General features: G+C 48.7%; 1 protein-coding gene across 3 annotated transcripts in view; it reads left to right on the top strand.

Annotated features, from left to right (window-relative positions):
- Nucleotides 1-20905, top strand: part of LOC144752190 (V-set and immunoglobulin domain-containing protein 4-like) — a 122922-nt gene that overhangs the window by 39118 nt on the left and 62899 nt on the right. For all 3 annotated transcript variants that reach the window (XR_013594041.1, XR_013594040.1, XM_078640134.1), the window contains exon 2: nucleotides 6504-6851. Coding sequence is in view for 1 of the 3 variants with exons in the window: in XM_078640134.1 (XP_078496260.1) it covers nucleotides 6504-6851 (348 nt within the window). In the remaining 2 variants the exon portion in view is untranslated. The remainder of the gene's footprint in view (nucleotides 1-6503; nucleotides 6852-20905) is intronic.

Genomic DNA, 20905 nt, shown 5'->3' with positions numbered 1-20905 from the left:
CGAGCACCAAGTCTCCTGAAGACAGATCACACTAGCTTTTAATGACAAAAGGAAATCAGTTTTTTCCGGACAGTTCTTTAGCCCTGCACAATTCCAGGATAATAGCGTTATATTCTCGCTAAAGCTGAGATTTAGAAGGATAAGCGATTGTCAGATTATTTGAAAGAACGCCAGGAAGCCAGTCCCAATGGACAAGGGCTTCTTCTGTTTTATCCTGTAGATGTAATGTTGATGGATTAGGGTAAGACACGGAGCGAAGATCTTTTGATAGTTGGATTTTAAGATCATTGAACCCACCATCTTGTTCTTTATTTCCTCGTGCTGCCTTCAGGAGGGGAATAGAGGCAATTGCAGCTGTGCAATCTCTTCGTCCCAAGTGTGTCCAGCTTCCTCGACAGTAGCCACTCTCTTGCCCAGGCTATCGACCTCTCTCCGCACCTCCTTAACCTCTCCGGCTACCTCTTGCTTTAGCGTTTGGAAATCTTCCCTAAGTGAACTGAAAAGAGACTCCAAGAAAGATCTGGTGACTGGAGGTTCCCCCCGTTCGCCCCATGGGAGCTGCTTGAGGGGCCCGGTGAGTGCTGTCCCTTATCTTGTTTCGTAGGGCATCTACTCATCATTTCAGGTAATGTCCGCTCTCCTTTCTTGCCCCCCATGTTGCCAGCCATTCTAGAAGCGGGGGTTGCACACCAAGGGGCCTACTGCGCAGTTGGTCAACCACGCTGAGCAATACAGTACCGGGGCCACCACCTGTCCGGCGAGCCGACCTCTCGCGGAGCCCGGGTCCGTCGTAAGATTCACAAGTGTCCCAGTGGTCCGCTCACCTCTGCCTCTGAACCCCTGTGTGTTCCTGGTTCCCAGACGTAGGGAGGCGGATGGCGCCAACCCCCAGGGGTGCCGCAGTAAGAGTCCCCCCCTGAGTACACCGCCGTCCTCTCAACATGTGCCGGGTTCGCCGTCACTTCGGGTACCTGGTGCGTCAAGCGCCTATTACTGGCGGGCAGACCCGTCTCCGGTTCTGGAGTGCTCCCCCTCCCAGCTTCAGCTGGCCCCAGGCCGCTCCCCTCATCAGCAGATCCCTAGGAACCCCGGCCCAGTGGGGATGGTGCGCCACCACCTCCGACGTCTGCTGTGCTCGACACCTAGGCTTCAAGCTCAGCCGGGTAGGCACCCCCACGCTCACCGTCTATCAGGTGTCTTCCGCTGGTTATTTGGGGCTCGGTTCATCCCCAAGCTCTCCGCCTCGGCGATCGGCCGTCTCTAGGCCGGTTATTGCGGGGCCGGGTTCGCCCAGTACAGTCAATCCGGGCCCGCTGCGTCCGCCCGGAGGTGTATTGGTGTTGTCCCGAGGCCTGCTCTCTCTCGGTAGGCCTCCCTGTCCGGGCTGTGTGCCCCCACCGACACTTCCTGCAAGGGTCGCCGCCCTCCGGCCGCGCTCTGGGGCCGGGGCCGCACTGCTGGCAGGCCCGGTCTTCGGCTTTGCGCGAGGAGTTAACGGTGGGACCTGTGCTGTGTTCGGCCGTTCCTCGCCCTCCGCTGGCCGTGTGCAGAGGCAGTGTCACGATCTCGCTGCAGGGCTGTCCGTACTGCTCCAGGCCGCGATGCACCGCTTCCCGCCAAGCCTCGGCCTCACCGCAGCGCCGCCATCACTCTCAGCCGCCCCCCCGGGGCTCCGTCACTGTGGGTCAGGGGTCCCCAGGTGCGGGGTGCGGCGGGCAATCCGACGTCGAGCAGCGGCAGGCAGGGGGATGTGTGAGTAGCCGGGGGCCCACTGATAGGCCGCGTCCCCGGCCTTGCGTAATGGCCCGTGCCGGGGCCTTGCTCCAATTCTTCCGCTTTCGTGCACCGGGCATTCCAGCACTGCAGGGCCATGCCGGAGCCCCGGGAGGGGATCGCTCTCCGCCGCCGGGTGGGCTGCCCCTCTTCAAGACGCCTCCGACTCGATTCTCTGTCGCTGCAACCCTCGCGGGCCGCGGATCCTGGCCGTCGCACTGTGCAGCCGCTGCCTCCGGTCTCACTCCCGGGGCTCCTCCGCTGCGGTCACGGGATCCGTCAGCACTCCGGACAGTGTCGCTGGATGCTCCCCAAGAATCATCGATCCATGTGGGAGTTCTTTCTTGACCCTGCACTTCGTGCATTAACTGAATTTTGTTTGGGGTCTTCTTTTGGAGATTATCACACACGACCCGGGAGTAGAAGTACAATAAAAGAAGTAATTGGGATCCATGGCAACGTAACCTCGTATATGATTTGAGGGTACAAGAAATAAGTTTGGCTCTTGAAAACTCGCAACATCACCTTCGTGCCATCTTTGGACGATCATAGAAACTCCTTCCCTTTTTAACATAGGGATTGGTTAGACTGAGAAATTATCTTTTCCGTGGTTCAGATGTACGATACCACTGTTTGAAAATTAAACAAAACCGATGGTTTTTATATGTCCCCTGGTTCTTCTTGGGTTCTTGACTGTTTGGAAAAGGTCCTGAGGAAGGTGGCCGTGTGCCGCCGAAACGCGCGTCGACCAGAGTGCGGGGTCTCATACTTAATTTTGAGACCTGACAATTAGCAGGGGGCTCCCTGCTGATGAGTACCCAGATTCCTTTTTCACACGTAGTTCATGTGTATGCAATGTTAGTATGAATGAGTGTGTATGTTGTGACTGGTTGTGTATTATCAGGGGCATATGGATTGTTATTTAATAATCTTTTTTTCTTATGATTAGTTTGTGCTATGCAATGTAAATAATTTTTCTCATCCCTTTTTTTTGTATGTATTATGCAATTATTGTAGATGTGTTTATTTTGTGATTGTGTGTTTCTTATGAAGTCTCACTTTAATGAAAATATAAATTTGAAAGCATTACGAAGAATAATAAAAAATTAAAAAGACATATATCTTTGAAGAAAATTCAAAAATAAGTTTGTTGTGTATTTGTCACCTCTAATATGAAGAATGTGATATATACTTGTAATGAATAACTGTGGCCTATGAGGGAACTACTCCTTAATTATACTTTATTCTTTTCCCCTCCGTTCCCTGGCCGTATTCCACTTCTTGAGGGGGTCCCATCACTACTGCTTTATGCTCCCCAATGTCCGACACAGATCTCCAGCCGCTTGGGGGGGAGATTGGCAGAGGTTGGCGGTTCAGGGGTCCGGGTTCACGGGAGCTCGCGGATAGTGCGACCGCTCACTCCGCCATCTTGGCCACGCCCCTTAGACAAGCTTTTAGAACACAACATGCTCACCCAATAGGAGTATTTTTACAATAAACTATCGGAGAAGGATTGTGGTTTCGCTTTTTACATACAAATGAAAAAGTTTCTAAAAATGCATTCCATGTACCGGCATGGAATGCATTTCTACGAATCATTTTCATGTAAACTTAAAAAGCAAAAGAGCAATCCTTCCTGTTAGTTTTGGTTTTAAAAAAAAATCCTGTCGGGTGAACATGTGTTCAGAAAGACAGAGACAGCATCCGGCAGCATCTGGTTAGGGGTGTGGTAGCGGAGACAAGGGAGACATGCCTAAGGGCTTGTATCTGCTGATGAATAGCACTCCTCAGCCGCCAAATGGTCACCTGCAGAACAGTATTCAAAGAAGACCCATCTCCAGCACACTGGGCACAAAAGTCTTTACTTTGTTTGCCTCGTTTCCATTTACAATGCCAGTACCACCAATTCTTGTTTCCTTTATGTTTTCAGTTTTTCGGATGTCTTCGTAGACTATTTGCGCATGGGAGTGTTTCGGAGTTATTTACTAGGCTGTCCACTACATTCACCTGACCCATGACCCGGGAGAAGTGAAATGCCTTATGCATTTAGACAAATAATGCCACTGTAAAGTCTCTTATGAGAAAACCAAACTGCTAGGGAATAAATATGTGTTTATGGAAGGTGCGATGGATTGCACAACTGTCATCGGGGGCCATGCCAGGCTTAGGAATCGCAGACACATGGATTTCTGGAGTAAATGTAGTATGAATGCAGTTCCACATAAATTATAACTATATTTGTAATTTATATTATACCACCTCGACTGTTTCTTAGCACTGTAAATAACAGGTGTTGTTTACTATATTTAACCGTACATAATTTACACTACTTTTTGGGAGGAAGGGATGGGTGGACGTAGCTAGGATACGAACTAATGTGTGATGTGATGTGATGTGTATTTATATAGTACACTACCGCTCCAAGGAGCATCTTGGCGCTTTAACTCACACAGCTGAAAGATGGTTACAGCTACCCTGTCCCCTCCCCCTAGGAAAACGCTGGTTCACATTAGTACTTTGCATACTGAGTCCCCCAGGCTAAAGATCCTTGTCTTAAGAGATGTCCTAAATTTCAGTTTGGAGGTGATCGCGCGAAGCTTGTGGGGTAGTTTATTCCAGGCCCTAGCTCCTATTACCGCCAGGGATTTTCCTCCCTTAGTGGACAATCTGAATTTTGGGACAATCATAAGGTTGGCTGTAGCGGATCTAAGTTCACGGGAGGGGTAGTATCGCCTGAAATTTTTGTGAAGGTACAATGGGCCTTGCCTATGGAAAGCCCTATAGGCGATTGTCAAGACCTTAAACGAATTGGGAGCCAGTGAAGAGCATCCAGCGCAGCAGAGGCCAAGGATTTTCTCGGCCATCTGAGTACCAGTCTTGCGGCCGCATGCTGAATCATCTGAAGTTTATGCAGGGCCGATTTATTTGCTCCTGCATACAGACTATTGCAGTAGTCCAATCTAGATGTAATAAGCGCTACCGCGACTGTACGTCTGGCTGGCAAGGGTAGTAGATCAAAAAATTTCCTAAGGCCCTTTATGATGTTAAAACATGAGCCAGCTACTTCCCTTGCGTGCTGTTTGAACGAAAGGGTCTCATCAAATTTGATCCCTAAGTTTCGTGCTGCTATGATAGTACTTGGCGGGGCTTCTGCATCCTCTGGCCAACACGACTGAGGGGAAAAAGAGTTGGTTAGACCGGACGGCAGAATTTCCGTTTTAGCAGAGTTACACTTAAGATGATTATTTGTCATCCACGCGAAAGTCGCAGTCAGACACTCTTTCTAAGTCTGTTCAGCACTGGGCATGTCCCCGTCCAAGACTAGGACTAGCTGTGTGTCATCAGCATAAGCTATTGTACGGATGTCAAATGAGGAGATTAATTCGATCAGGGGGACCATATACAGGTTGAAAAGAATAGGGCTCAAACTCGAGCCCTGTGGTACCCCTGTCAACAATGCTTTCTCCTCAGAACAAAACTGCCCCAGCTTAATAACCTGCCGCCTGTGCGTCAGGAAATTTTTGAACCACTCTAACACGGTGCCCGGTAATGACATGCAGCTCTCCGCAGATGTCAGCACTGAGCGTTTACCTCACCGGACAATGTTTCTAACTTACTGTGACACGTGGTGACCAGTGCTCATTTGATTACATTGAAACCAAGCATTTACAATGCAATAGGTCTCGCATTTATGAGAGTTTAAACTATTGACATTGCAAATACCAATGCCTTTTATTTAGTTTTTTGTTTTTAAAACATAAATAAAAGGCATTGTTGTTTACAATGCCAATAGCTTAAACTCACGTAAATGCGAGACCTATTGCATTGCAAATGGTTGTTTACCATGTCTGTGAGAGACTTGATGTCCTTCTACAAATCAGCCCTTCCTTCCTCACCCCGACCCCCCTTCCAAATTCCACCTCCTAGCACCCAATGAAAGGGTACCAACACACAATGAAGGCCAGGCCAGGCTGCCCCTCTGTAGCAGTGTGCGTCTTCCCAGGAACTCGCAGGGGCCGATTCACAGAATTAACTTAAGACAAAATCCTAAACTTACTACTTTTGATATTCACAGAATGCACTTACTACTTGTGGTATTCACAGAATGGATTTACGACTACTAACTTTATGGCCGCACTCGGGCCGGAGATTCCGGCCCAGAGGCGGAGCTTCCAGCCCAGAGGTGGGGATTCCTGCCGCTGGTGGAGATTCAGCCATGGCCGAAATCTTCACCTCCGGCCCGACTGCGGACGTAAAGTTAGTAGTCGTAAATCCATTTTGTGAATACCAAAAGTAGTAAGTGCATTCTGTGAATATCAAAAGTAGTACGTTTAGGATTTTGTCTTAAGTTAATTCTGTGAAATGGGCCCCCTGTGTGGAAAATGCACAATGTCACCAGGCAAGCACGTGAGGCAAAGAGGAGGAGTCAAGGAGGAGACAGGTGCCATTTTAGGGCAGAGGTAGTTGAATGGTAGGAGGGCAACGGCTAGAAGTAGGGAGGGACAGGTTTAAGGCTGGAGTGGTGTTGCCTCTTTGAAAACACCCCCCCTGTGCAAAGAGGCCAGGTGGCTGTGTGTTCCAGAAGAAAGATGGCTCCCTACCCATTGTCTCTGCGTGGCAGGACTAAGTTTACCGCTTTTAACTACAAGATAGGGAACCAATAATTTGTATTTAAATTACAATTCCTCTAAACCACTATGACTATTATGTTTTTATATTTTCATTTCCAGCTGATTTTGACGTGATTGCCCCGCATGACGTTACTGGGACGTGGAGGCATTCCGTCACTCTTCCATGCGCCTACTCAGCAGAGGATCACACGCCGCAGAGGGTGATATGGCTTTTCGAAGGTCGGAGACTTTTTGAAAGAGATGACGCGGGCGACCATGTCTCCGTGACTAGGTACAGAGGCCGGGTGAGTCTTCCCCAGGACAGCCAAGGGAGCAATGTCTCCCTCACCATCGTGAACCTCGAGATTGATGATGGGGGAGTGTACACCTGCAAAGTGTCCTTGAGGTCGCCAGGCACCAGCAGCCTAATCACCAAGGAAGCCATCACACAGTTACAGGTGATAAAAGGTAAGCGAGCACCATGTGCTCCACCTTCTAATGTTATTTGGCTGTCATCGTGATATAATAGGCATCTGAAATGGATTGACAGAACACCTATGGCTCTAAAACATTCTTACTACATTTAAAATTAAAGCATGCAAGATACACAAAAATGCACTATAGAAGAATGCCAAGATGGCACTAGACAACTGCAGCAAGTCTGTATCTCAGGTTGAGGGTCAGAGTGTTGAAATACACTTATAAAAAGGGTCAAAATGCAAAAAAAAAAAAGACAATTTCCACAAGAAAAAAACACATTAAACCTCACCGCCATTTTGGGAAGCAAAAGATTTTTAAGCCAAGCCCTAGCACTCTTAACCATTTCCCCAAAAAATCCATACACATGGAATCCATGAACAACAGGACATGCAGCAATTCTCCGCACATTCAACCTGCAAAGGAGAGTCAGTGGCGAAAGAGAAAAGGCTGAACTCATGTTTTCTACATCTCCAACCTTCTTCTTCCTCTAGACGTTATCCAACCTTCCTGACCAAGAGCACTTTCAGAACTCCTAACCCGGCTGACACGTGTCATCTCTTTTCCTTTCCACATGGTGCTTTATTGAGTTAACAGACAATGAATCAACCCTCCCACCCCCCTTGTGGAGGATCACAGCTGCTCCCTGAGCATTCATCTTTTTTGGAACAAGACAAATCCTCAAGATCCATTGGTGTAACATGGTCACTGAGGGGCATATCCACAAGGAAACAGCGCAGCACTGCAGTAAATTGTACAGCACTGCGTCATTTAAAAACATAGGGATGCACCATATTTACAACAATACGGCGCACCCCTGTGTTTTCCCTTGCACTGGCGCTTAAAATAGCTGCCTAGCACCAACACAGACATTCTACCATCGTAGTTCAAGGGTGCCTGCATTGCAGGGAACGATCGTTTTTTGTGCAGGAAGGTGTACTTTCCGGCACATTAATAATCATTAAAGGCATTTTGCTCTTTCCATGTGTGCTGCAGAATGCAGCACACAGAAAAATCAAAAACAAGGATAAATAAAAGTCTTTCTCATTGTTGCGCCAATCTAACACCTGCTTTTGCATGGCCTTAGTTTTTGGCATTGCCTCAGATTTACAGATCCTTGTATATCTGGTGCAGAGTCAAAAAGCAATGGGTGTTGTGGTGGAACGTCCACAGAAACACCCATTGCACACCCTAGTCATGCAGAAAAGTGAAAGGGTACCATATTTACAAAATGGCCGTCGGCCATGCAGAGTGGATGAACGTCACTTTGTAAGTACGATGCAGGGCATTGCGCCACCGTAACCTCATAGAGTGACATTCTGCTGGCGCAACCCCTTGTAAATATGCCCCTGAGTCTCAACTAGGCACTTATTAGGGGGGCACATGGATTCTAATGTATTTGACGTGTGATTTTCAAGTACAAAATCCACAAATAATAAACAGACTCTAAACTAACCTGTGCCTTTACTTCAAAGTGACATGTAGATCATCTGGTGATAGCCATTTCTTTTGCACTTATGATAGCAGAGGACTTTGGCTGCTTACAAGAGCTCCCCAAAATTCCATCGAATCATATGCGTGGGCAGAGGGAATTACCCCAGGCTCAGGGACAAAGAATCCTCGTCTGCAGAGTCAGGGTGAATTATCCAAAAGGTGAGAAGTACATCCAGGATACAAAGGGATAAAAATCAGATTAATGGGACTGTGGAATCAGGGTCTCCAAAAATGAATATTGAATAAAGTTTGATAAATCTGCCTGGACGGCCAGAGACTGAGGAGTAGGTCGGTGTCCCTTTGTAATGTGTGCCAATGTGGAGAAAATGGGAACAGGACTGTTCAGGAGGCAAAAATAAACAACATCTCCGGGCTCTGCTCACTTTGGCCGGGTGCCATCTGCTTCCTTTAAGAAGTTGGAAAGGTGTTGAGTAGAACAGCAGTTAAGAAATTCAAGGAGGACCCCGCACAGACTAATTGGGGACTGGGGGGAATAGTGAATCTAAACAAGACAAGGGCGTCCCCACATACAAAAACACACAGATTGAGTATTTTACTCTAAAGTCAGCATGCCGTAAATTCGGCGGGAAAGGTAAAGTTACAGGGTTTAAAAATCCAATTCCTTGTGGCGAACTTCAACTCAAAGGGCAGAGTTTATTTACTAACATTCCTATGTAGCTATAATTCCCAAGCCTTTAATGGACACAATATTAAAAACAGTATTTCGACTAAGTGTTTGCTTCAACAAAAACCATAGGACTATACGAGACTAAATAACACCAAGAAAGAATCAATTCAAAGCAATTCAAAATGATCTTTCAAATTAATTCAAACATAGTTTGATATGACAAATGAGTTTTTTTTTAAAAAAAGGATGTTACTCACACATTGAGTTTCTGTTGTACATTTATTGCATTTAAAACATGATTAATCATAATACAATTCAAACAATTCTTTAAACATCATTATACATTTCATAAAAACAATTTTAAAACTTAGAATCACAAGTCGACGCGGCGTTTCGGTATTCTTTATGTCTACCTTCTTCAGGACTGATTCTAGATAGATTTAAAAAATTTGAAAAAAACATAGAGTTACTTTTCTTACATTGGTGCAAATGTCTCAGTCCATAGTCACTATTGTGTACTTTATACAACCAACAAAACCCATCAGCTTTTATTACAGCAGCCACCCATCACATACGGCCTTTTTGTTTCCTTTATTTCGAATTCTTTGCCCCCATTTTATTTCAATAATACAAATATTTTCTTGGAAAACATCACTCTTTATAAATATATATTCCTACGCTTAGACAAAACTAACGATGTTTACCTTTCCCCTGGACTAAACAAAGTCCAATGCTCAGAAGGATAAGATTTAGATCTATAATTCACATCGGTAGGATTTCCCTTATACGCATACCTTTAATCAGGTGGGACAAGTCTCCCCACTGGACACAGTTAACTTCCGTTTTGAACCTTGGATTTATTTCTGGGTTCTTTTTCTCAGTTCTACTGTCACTATTTGAGACAAATATATAAGTATGATGTTTTAAATATATCACACCATTCTGAGTTTGTTAACAAAGTCTTTTTTATAAATTTTAATTTTTCTTTTAAATTAAATTTTAAGGCATGGTTTGAGGTAGATTTATATATCATCCCTTAGGGTCACACCCACCCCTTTTCTCCCTTGTGGATTTATACACTTTTAATACCTGGTTTTCAAGGAAACTTGGCTTTATCTTGAGCTCCCAGGGACTGTCAACGTGTTCTCCGCACAGGGTTTTATCAATGACCCTAGTGAATTTTTAATTATTAAACATTTAGTACATCTGGGCTTCACTTTTCTGGAAACAACTTCAATACTAGCAGATGGTGATCATATTTATAGTTAAATACCTGATAACAAGGAGAATTGTCTTGGTCTTGAACTACCAGGAGGAGCCACCGTATTCTCAGCACTGGGTTTCATCAATGACCCTGAGGAATTTTTAATTGTTCGGGGTTAGTGTATCTAGGCCTCACTTTGTTAAAAAATCCCCTCTATAGTAGCGAATAGTAAGCATAAGGGGATAACTCACCATTAATAATCGGATGACTGGTGCAATTCCAATGATATTTTGCTTCCAGGCCACTCTGTTATGGATGTGAAGTCCGTTCTAAATTGGACAATACAGAATATGGAGGATTTCTGTTATGTATGTTGTGCTCAGTATTTTATTCATGCTTGTATGTGGGGACGCCCTTGTCTTGTTTAGAGTAGAACAGCAGGTCATTAGCTGCATGGGAGGCAAGTAAGTAACCACAGTTAAATGCCATCTCGATTCTAACCAAATATGCTCAAAAATTAGTTTACAATGTAGACTGAGCATGTCAGTTTGCACTGAAAGAAGTGATCAAAGATTTGGGATGGCACCTGATTGACCTTAGATGTAGTAGCTGCAGTGTCTGACGTAGATCAAGCGAGGCTATGATGATCTAATGATAAATGATAACCAATCCGGATTCCTCAGCACCGAGACCGCCCACCTCACCACCACAGACGACATCTGCATCCTCTTCGACCAAATCCAAATGGCAGTCCTCATCCTCTTGGGCCTATTGGCAGCCTTTGACACGTCTCTCACCGCATACTAGCCACCAGACTCCAAGATGCCGGCATCCATGGAAAGGCCCTAAATTGGATACGCTCATTCCTCAGTGGCAGAACACAGAGAATAAGACTCCCGCCCTTCCTTTCAGAACTGACAGAAACCAGAAGCGGAGTACCCCAAGGATCCTCCCTCAGCCCCTTGCTCTTCAACATCTACATGGCCCCCCCCACGTAAACCATTGTCAGAAACCATGGGCTCAACATCGTCTCCTACGCTGATGATACCCAACTCATCCTCTCTCTCACCTAGGAAGCTGATATCACCGGGCACAACTTCCAAGAAAGGATGAAAGCCGTCACAACCTGGATGAAAAACAGCTGCCTGAAACTCAACTCAGAGAAAAATGAAGTCCACATCCTCGGCTCCACCCACTCCGCATGGGACAACATCTGGTGGCCCCCCGCCTTTGGAAACCCACCCCCACAGACCATGCACGTAACCTTGGCATCATACTGGACTCATCGCTCAATATGAATCGCCAGATCAACGCCGTCTCCACAGCATGCTTCAACACCCTCCGCATACTACATAAAACATTCAAATGGATACCTTCCGACTCCAGGAAAATGGTTACTCACTGCCTCATCACCAGCAGACTGGACTATGGCAACGCCCCCTATGCCGGAATCAACAAAAACTCCTCTGCAAACTCCAGACCGTCAAAAACACAGCAGCCAGACTAATTCTCAATATCCCAAAGCACATCCACATCACCTGACAGCTCTGCGGCCTCCACTGGCTCCCCGTCGAAAGAAGAATAACTTTCAAGCTGCTCACGCACGTCTACAAGGCCCTTCACAACATCGGACCACAATACCTCAACAACCGCCTCTCCTTCCATGCCTCCATGAGAAACCTCCACTCAGCGGGCCTCTCTCTAGCCATCATACACAGTCTCACGCTTCTACAGAAACAGAGTGGGTGGAAAGTCCTTCTACCTCGCAGCTGAGACCTGGAACGAGCTCCCCCTTCACCTCCGGTGAAGCCCGACACTGCACCAATTCAGGAAAGACCTCAAGACCTGGCTCTTCGATTGATCCCAATGGAGCAGCACACCCCACCAACCCCCAGCACCTTGAGACCCTAAAGGGTGAGTAGCATGCTTAACAAACCCCTGAATGATTGATTGATTGATAAAAAGGTTTGGTGCAAATTGTCTGGACAGGGAGACAGATTAGTGTTAACATTGAACCTGTTAATAAAGGCAACGCCATCGGCATAGCACCCACTTCTGTCTGCACTGATTTGTTTGCAATTTACACATGAAGGGGGACAAACGTGAAACTGGTTTCGGCAAAGTGCCAGATTCCTGTAAGGAAAACATGATTAAACATGTAACTCAACATATTGTCCACATTTCTGCTGTTTGTTTAACCACAGAAAGTGTATTTATTAAAAACGCTTTTAGCTTCTTGACCTTAAAATTTAAAATTGGAGAACACTGGAAATCAGCCAAATGCGAGGCAAAATGAGGAAATGAAGTTGGTAAAGACGTGCAGTTTATAGTATAGTCATTTTTCAGAAAGTTAATTGTCAGCATTATAACAAGAAGTTAATTGCTCAAAGGCACTGGCCACCGACAACAATAATTTGGAGCGGTTGCTGGGAAAAGACGAGCACAGAAGGGCTTGCTTGCCTTTGGCACGTTGCTTGTGAGCTTACTGTGCAGTTGCTGTGCAAGCAATGTGAATATAGTGAGGGCCCGCCGCACATGCTCACCGGTAGAATGGCGTCTCCAATAACTATAGACTATTGTCATGGTGTGGAAAAGGCCGCTTTAATGAAAGAGGTGCACAAAACGACAGCAAAACCCCGTTAACCTGGCCCTAAGCCATCCAGACTACTCATTGCCTTGGCCTCACTGTACAGTTCATTAACTAACCAAAACCCCCTCCCCCTCCCTTAATCAAAACCCCCTTTTAAAACCAAACCAATCAAACTCAACTCACACCCATCAGTCATAACTCCCCACATCCATCCGTCTTGCATCCACCACTGCTGTCATCTTATTCCACAAATCCCCTCCCCACCCCCCCAAAATTGAACTGGGTCTGAACATTGACCCATGCTTTCTTTTCCAAACCTTTTAAACTGATGGAAAAAACCTGTCACCAGAACACCCCCCCCCCCCCGAGTTTTTTTGTCCCTCGCGTTAGAAACAAACTTATATTCCTGTTGGCAAATGAAGCATCCCAGCCAACATACCCCATCAAATACACTTCCAGCCCGGAAACAGACAGATCCACCCGTCATATCGAAAAAAAACGTAGATGCCTCATATGGGATATCGTTGTGCTCCAAAAAGAAAAATTCCTGCTCCTTGCAAAACGTCCGCACCTCACTTTTCCGCACCTCACTTTATCGATGGCCCCTGGCCTGTTTACCCCCCTCCGTATTCATCTTGGCATCAGCTCAGTGAAAACCACTGTTGTTCCCGCCCATGCTGCTTTAATTTCAAGCAAGTCCTGCTTCACAGTTTTTACTAAAGCCAGACCTTTCATTTTGACAAGATCATTCTCTCCTAAGTGCGCCAATAAAATGTCCAGGCAATGGGATCCTTTTATCAAGTCCCACAATTTGGGCAAAAGCTCCTGTAACCGCATGCCTCCTTTCCCTAACCATTTCAACTGTTCTACCATATCAGGCAGACTCAGCTGTCTTCCTCCTCGATGCTACTCAGCATGCCACGCTGCCCACTTCACAAAAGAATGCCCGCAGATCTAAACTTCTATAAGGTCTCGAAGTAAGACCACAATGCAACCTAGGAGAAAATAAACTCATGTTATTGGTCATCGTGCTACCGCCACCCCAAACGCACATAGTGCAGTTATCAGCTAGATCGCTAAGGCCCCACCTGCTGAATCTCCCCCGCTGACCAACTTTGCCCTCGGCTTCCGTCACCATCCCAATCTGGAAGGAGTGCGTCCCGAAATCCTTTTCCACATAGCCCAACAATCCCAAAGTTTTAATCAGGACCCCCAACACCTGCGAAGTCGAAATCCACTCTCCACTCTCATGCAGCAAAATCTCTCAACTTTTTCCACCAAGCACATGTGCAAATTGACAGATCAAGGTACGTAATGTCACACAAAGGCCCTTACCTGACTGATCCGTCTTGGACTTGGGATTACAAACCTACACTGCCCCCCCCACGCAAACGGACCTCACGTCCAAGATGTGCTTCTCCATGTCACCTGCTGAGGGCTCGTATCCCCACTGCAGTTTTCCAAAAAGGCTATGACCGCCAACTTACCCACTATTGTGACCGCCGACAAACCCTTGTGAATCAAGGACATGTTAAAATTTACTACATCATCCCGTCGGTCTTAACATCCATCATTAATTCCTTGGGGAACCACCCCAGACTGCAGAGTCCCATAGCAAACCCAGGATCAGTTGATTCACGCGCCTTCGCCTACGTCCCACAAGTGGTCCAGCATCACAGTCTTCCTGTCGTCCGCCCCTGGGTCCAACCCACAGAACCTCATCCACTGAAATCGAGAGAGAGCATCAGCAATGTCATTGTGTGTAGCAGAAATGTGCCTCACCTTGAAAGTCATGTTGTGCCGCAAACATTGTAACACAAACACTCTCAACAACCGCCACACTTTTGGCTCCTTTGCAGACTGCCAATTAACCATATCCACAACAGCTATGTTATCCACATTAAAAAGGACTGTCTTGTTTGCCAAGTGGTGCCCCCACAGGCACACAGCCACTACAGGGGGACAAAATTCCAGGAACGCAATGCTATGCCCTCCCCGCTTCCATGCCTCCACCCATTCCTCGGCACACCACCTCACCTGCCAGAAAGGCCAAAACCGTGTCCTCCAGCGGCGTCTGAAAACATCTCCACCGACCACTCCATCTGGGCCCCAAGCCCAGACATAGGAATGTCATTCGACTCGTCCAGAAAAATACGTCAAATCCTCAAATCCTCTCTGAACCCTGCCGTGATGCTCACCCTGTGATGCAGTACAAAAGGGGTTGGTGATGGACGGAGCATCTGAATCAATCAAACACTCACACCCAGTCAAAAGATCTGTGTTTAATCCATCACCGTTCTTTAGTCGACTCTGCCACCCCAGTTCAGACATGGCTATATGCAAATCAGTCTGACCCTGTGCCTCATGGGAACAGTCCAGCCCGATCTGCCAAGCCATGTCTTCCCTGGACCGGAAACAAGCTTCCGGGGACCGGTTTCTGGCATTCCAGCCATCTTCAGCCCGGCTTGCTTGAATCCAGTGGCAAAGTGAGCAAGGGACTCACGTCTGAGCATACCCTGCCACACTTATGGCGGCCAAAAGCGGTACAAAAGGGGGTGGTGATGGACGGAGCATCTGAATCAATCAACCACTCACACCCAGTCAAAAGATCTGGGTTTAATCCATCACCGTTCTTTAGTCCACTCTGTCACCCCAGTTCAGACATGGCTATATGCAAATCAGTCTGACCCTGTGCCTCATGGGAAAAGTCCAGCCCGAACTGCCAAGCCATATCTTCCCTGGACCGGAAACAAGCTTCCGGGGACTGCTTTCTGGCATTCCAGCCGTCTTCAGCCCGGCTTGCTTGAATCCAGTGGCAAAGTGAGCAAGGAACTCACGTCTGAGCATACCCTGCCACACTTATGGTGGCCAAAAGCGGTACAAAAAGGGGTGGTGATGGACGGAGCATCTGAATCAATCAAACACTCACACCCAGTCAAAAGATCTTGGTTTAATCCATCACCGTTCTTTAGCCCACTCTGCCACCCAAGTTCAGACATGGCTATTTGCAAATCAGTCTGACCCTGTGCCTCATGGAAACAGTCCAGCCCGAACTGCCAAGCCATGTCTTCCCTGGACCGGAAACAAGCTTCCGGGGACCGGTTTCTGGCATTCCAGTCGTCTTCAGCCCGGCTTGCTTGAATCCAGTGGCAAAGTGAGCAAGGGACTCACGTCTGAGCATACCCTGCCACACTTATGGCGGCCAAAAGCGGTACAAAAGGGGGTGGTGATGGACGGAGCATCTGAATCAATCAAACACTCACACCCAGTCAAAAGATCTGGGTTTAATCCATCACCGTTCTTTAGTCCACTCTGCCACCCCAGTTCAGACATGGCTATATGCAAATCAGTCTGACCCTGTGCCTCATGGGAACAGTCCAGCCCGAACTGCCAAGCCATGTCTTCCCTGGACTGGAAACAAGCTTCCGGGGACCAGTTTCTGGCATTCCAGCCGTCTTCAGCCCGGCTTGCTTGAATCCAGTGGCAAAGTGAGCAAGGGACTCACGTCTGAGCATACCCTGCCACACTTATGGCGGCCAAAAGCGGTACAAAAGAGGGTGGTGATGGACGGAGCATCTGAATCAATCAAACACTCACACCCAGTCAAAAGATCTGGGTTTAATCCATCACCGTTCTTTAGCCCACCCTGCCACCCCAGTTCAGACATGGCTATATGCAAATCAGTCGGACCCTGTGCCTCATGGGAACAGTCCAGCCCGAACTGCCAAGCCATGTCTTCCCTGGACCGGAAACAAGCTTCCGGGGACCGGTTTCTGGCATTCCAGCCGTCTTCAGCCCGGCTTGCTTGGATCCAGTGGCAAAGTGAGCAAGGGACTCGCGTCTGTGCATACCCTGCCACACTTATGGCGGCCAAAAGCGGTACAAAAGGGGGTGGTGATGGACGGAGCATCTGAATCAATCAAACTCTCACACCCAGTCAAAAGATCTGGGTTTAATCCATCACCGTTCTTTAGCCCACTCTGCCACCCCAGTTCAGACATGGCTATATGCAAATCAGTCTGACCCTGTGCCTCATGGGAACAGTCCAGCCCGAACTGCCAAGCCATGTCTTCTCTGGACCGGAAACAAGCTTCCGGGGACCGGTTTCTGGCATTCCAGCCGTCTTCAGCCCGGCTTGCTTGAATCCAGTGGCAAAGTGAGCAAGGTACTCACGTCTGAGCATACCCTGCCACACTTATGGCGGCCAAAAGCGGTACAAAAAGGGGGTGGTGATGGACGGAGCATCTGAATCAATCAAACACTCACACCCAGTCAAAAGATCTGGGTTTAATCCATCACCTTTTTTTAGCCCACTCTGCCACCCCAGTTCAGACATGGCTATATGCAAATCAGTCTGACCCTGTGCCTCATGGGAACAGTCCAGCCCGATCTGCCAAGCCATGTCTTCCCTGGACCGGAAACAAGCTTCCGGGGACCGGTTTCTGGCATTCCAGCCTTCTTCAGCCCGGCTTGCTTGAATCCAGTGGCAAAGTGAGCAAGGGACTCACGTCTGAGCATACCCTGCCACACTTATGGCGGCCAAAAGCGGTACAAAAGGGGGTGGTGATGGACGGAGCATCTGAATCAATCAACCACTCACACCCAGTCAAAAGATCTGGGTTTAATCCATCACCGTTCTTTAGTCCACTCTGTCACCCCAGTTCAGACATGGCTATATGCAAATCAGTCTGACCCTGTGCCTCATGGGAAAAGTCCAGCCCGAACTGCCAAGCCATATCTTCCCTGGACCGGAAACAAGCTTCCGGGGACCGGTTTCTGGCATTCCAGCCGTCTTCAGCCCGGCTTGCTTGAATCCAGTGGCAAAGTGAGCAAGGGACTCACGTCTGAGCATACCCTGCCACACTTATGGTGGCCAAAAGCGGTACAAAAAGGGGTGGTGATGGACGGAGCATCTGAATCAATCAAACACTCACACCCAGTCAAAAGATCTTGGTTTAATCCATCACCGTTCTTTAGCCCACTCTGCCACCCAAGTTCAGACATGGCTATATGCAAATCAGTCTGACCCTGTGCCTCATGGGAACAGTCCAGCCCGAACTGCCAAGCCATGTCTTCCCTGGACCCGAAACAAGCTTCCGGGGACCGGTTTCTGGCATTCCAGTCGTCTTCAGCCCGGCTTGCTTGAATCCAGTGGCAAAGTGAGCAAGGGACTCACGTCTGAGCATACCCTGCCACACTTATGGCGGCCAAAAGCGGTACAAAAGGGGGTGGTGATGGACGGAGCATCTGAATCAATCAAACACTCACACCCAGTCAAAAAATCTGGGTTTAATCCATCACCGTTCTTTAGTCCACTCTGCCACCCCAGTTCAGACATGGCTATATGCAAATCAGTCTGACCCTGTGCCTCATGGGAACAGTCCAGCCCGAACTGCCAAGCCATGTCTTCCCTGGACTGGAAACAAGCTTCCGGGGACCAGTTTCTGGCATTCCAGCCATCTTCAGCCCGGCTTGCTTGAATCCAGTGGCAAAGTGAGCAAGGGACTCACGTCTGAGCATACCCTGCCTCACTTATGGCGGCCAAAAGCGGTACAAAAGAGGGTGGTGATGGACGGAGCATCTGAATCAATCAAACACTCACACCCAGTCAAAAAATCTGGGTTTAATCCATCACTGTTCTTTAGCCCACCCTGCCACCCCAGTTCAGACATGGCTATATGCAAATCAGTCGGACCCTGTGCCTCATGGGAACAGTCCAGCCCGAACTGCCAAGCCATGTCTTCCCTGGACCGGAAACAAGCTTCCGGGGACCGGTTTCTGGCATTCCAGCCGTTTTCAGCCCGGCTTGCTTGGATCCAGTGGCAAAGTGAGCAAGGGACTCGCGTCTGTGCATACCCTGCCACACTTATGGCGGGCAAAAGCGGTACAAAAGGGGGTGGTGATGGACGGAGCATCTGAATCAATCAAACTCTCACACCCAGTCAAAAGATCTGGGTTTAATCCATCACCGTTCTTTAGCCCACTCTGCCACCCCAGTTCAGACATGGCTATATGCAAATCAGTCTGACCCTGTGCCTCATGGGAACAGTCCAGCTCGAACTGCCAAGCCATGTCTTCTCTGGACCGGAAACAAGCTTCCGGGGACCGGTTTCTGGCATTCCAGCCGTCTTCAGCCCGGCTTGCTTGAATCCAGTGGCAAAGTGAGCAAGGTACTCACGTCTGAGCATACCCTGCCACACTTATGGCGGCCAAAAGCGGTACAAAAAGGGGGTGGTGATGGACGGAGCATCTGAATCAATCAAACACTCACACCCAGTCAAAAGATCTGGGTTTAATCCATCACCGTTTTTTAGCCCACTCTGCCACCCCAGTTCAGACATGGCTATATGCAAATCAGTCTGACCCTGTGCCTCATGGGAACAGTCCAGCCCGATCTGCCAAGCCATGTCTTCCCTGGACCGGAAACAAGCTTCCGGGGACCGGTTTCTGGCATTCCAGCCGTCTTCAGCCCGGCTTGCTTGAATCCAGTGGCAAAGTGAGCAAGGGACTCACGTCTGAGCATACCCTGCCACACTTATGGCGGCCAAAAGCGGTACAAAAGGGGGTGGTGATGGACGGAGCATCTGAATCAATCAAACACTCACACCCAGTCAAAAGATCTGGGTTTAATCAATCACCCTTCTTTAGCCCACTCTGCCACCCCAGTTCAGACATGGCTATATGCAAATCAGTCTGACCTCTTTTGTGCCTTATTTCTGCCTATTTTCCCTTTTTTCTTTATCCCTTCTTTCCTCCCTTTACCTTTCCCCGCCGCTGCTGCCCCCGCGGCCCCTCCCCCCCCAGCACGACCGGCCCAATCCAGCTCCCCTCCCCGCTCCCGCCTCCCAGCTGTCCAGCCCTCCCCGACCCCTACTTAATGGCGGCCACTGCGGGGACAGGCGAGCAAGACCACTGACTCATTGTCAGTGAAATTGCTCTCCCACCCTCGCAGCTCCACCATTAAGTGAGGTGCCCCTGCCCCTGCACTCTTGAGTGTTGGTGTTCGAGGCCCTCCTCCACCCGCAGGTTTCCCTGCGCCTCATCCCTGGTGGTCCAGTGGACCTCTGTCTCCTTTCTTTCTTTCTGCTCCTTCACTCGTTTTCACTCGTTTTTTTCCCCTTTCTATCTTTCACCTTTCTGCACCTCTGCTCTTTTGTGCCTGTTTTTTGCCCATTTTCCCTTTCTCTCCCTCTGCTCCTTCTCTCGTTTTCACTCGTTTTTTTACCCTTTCTATCTTTCACCTTTCTGCACCTCTGCTCTTTTGTGCCTTATTTTTGCCCATTTTCCCTTTCTCTCCCTCTGCTCCTTCTCTCGTTTTCACTCGTTTTTTTACCCTTTCTATCTTTCACCTTTCTGCTCTTTTCTGCATCTCTGCTCTTTTGTGCCTTATTTCTGCCTATTTTCCCTTTTTTCTTTATCCCTTCTTTCCTCCCTTTACCTTTCCCCGCCGCTGCTGCCCCCGCGGCCCCTCCCTCCCAGCACGACCGGCCCAATCCAGCTCCCCTCCCCGCTCCCGCCTCCCAGCTGTCCAGCCCTCCCCGACCCCTACTTAATGGCGCCCACTACGCGGCTGCGCAGCGGCCGCGGGCTGTGGGCGCGCCGCTGGTGCACCGAAGGCGCATCAAAGGCAAGCACGTCTGCGCCCGTCTGCGACCCGTCCGTGACCAGCACCAGGAACCCTGGACCTCCGCCCCGCCAACGCTATGACCCAGCAGCACTCCACGCACTCAACCCAGCCTGCAACAACAACTGCAAGCTAGCATCACCAGCCGACACCCATGGACTCTTCAGCTGTCACCGCTGCCGGCACACCTGCAGCACTGCCAAGAACACGGATCCAGCACAACCCGCCCACAGGAACACAACCGAACTGAAGACCCTGCAATGCATCCTCCTCAACGTCCGATCCCTCCACAAACACGCCACAGAAATCTGGGACCTCCTCGACAGCACAACCCCAGACGTAGCATTCTTCACCGAAACCTGGACCAACACCACCTCGGGACCGGACATCGCCATCGCCATCCCCCAAGGATACAAGATCTCCAGGAAGGACCGCCCCATCCACCCAGGAGGAGGAATCGCCATCGTCCACAAATCCAGCCTCCGCCTGAGCACACTCCCTGACG

This window comes from Lissotriton helveticus, chromosome 4_2 (assembly GCF_964261635.1).
Source record: "Lissotriton helveticus chromosome 4_2, aLisHel1.1, whole genome shotgun sequence".
In the NCBI taxonomy this organism is placed as follows: Eukaryota; Metazoa; Chordata; class Amphibia; order Caudata; family Salamandridae; genus Lissotriton; species Lissotriton helveticus.
The sequence above is the reverse complement of the archived record's forward strand: the minus strand, read 5'-3'. Positions and strand labels throughout refer to the sequence as shown.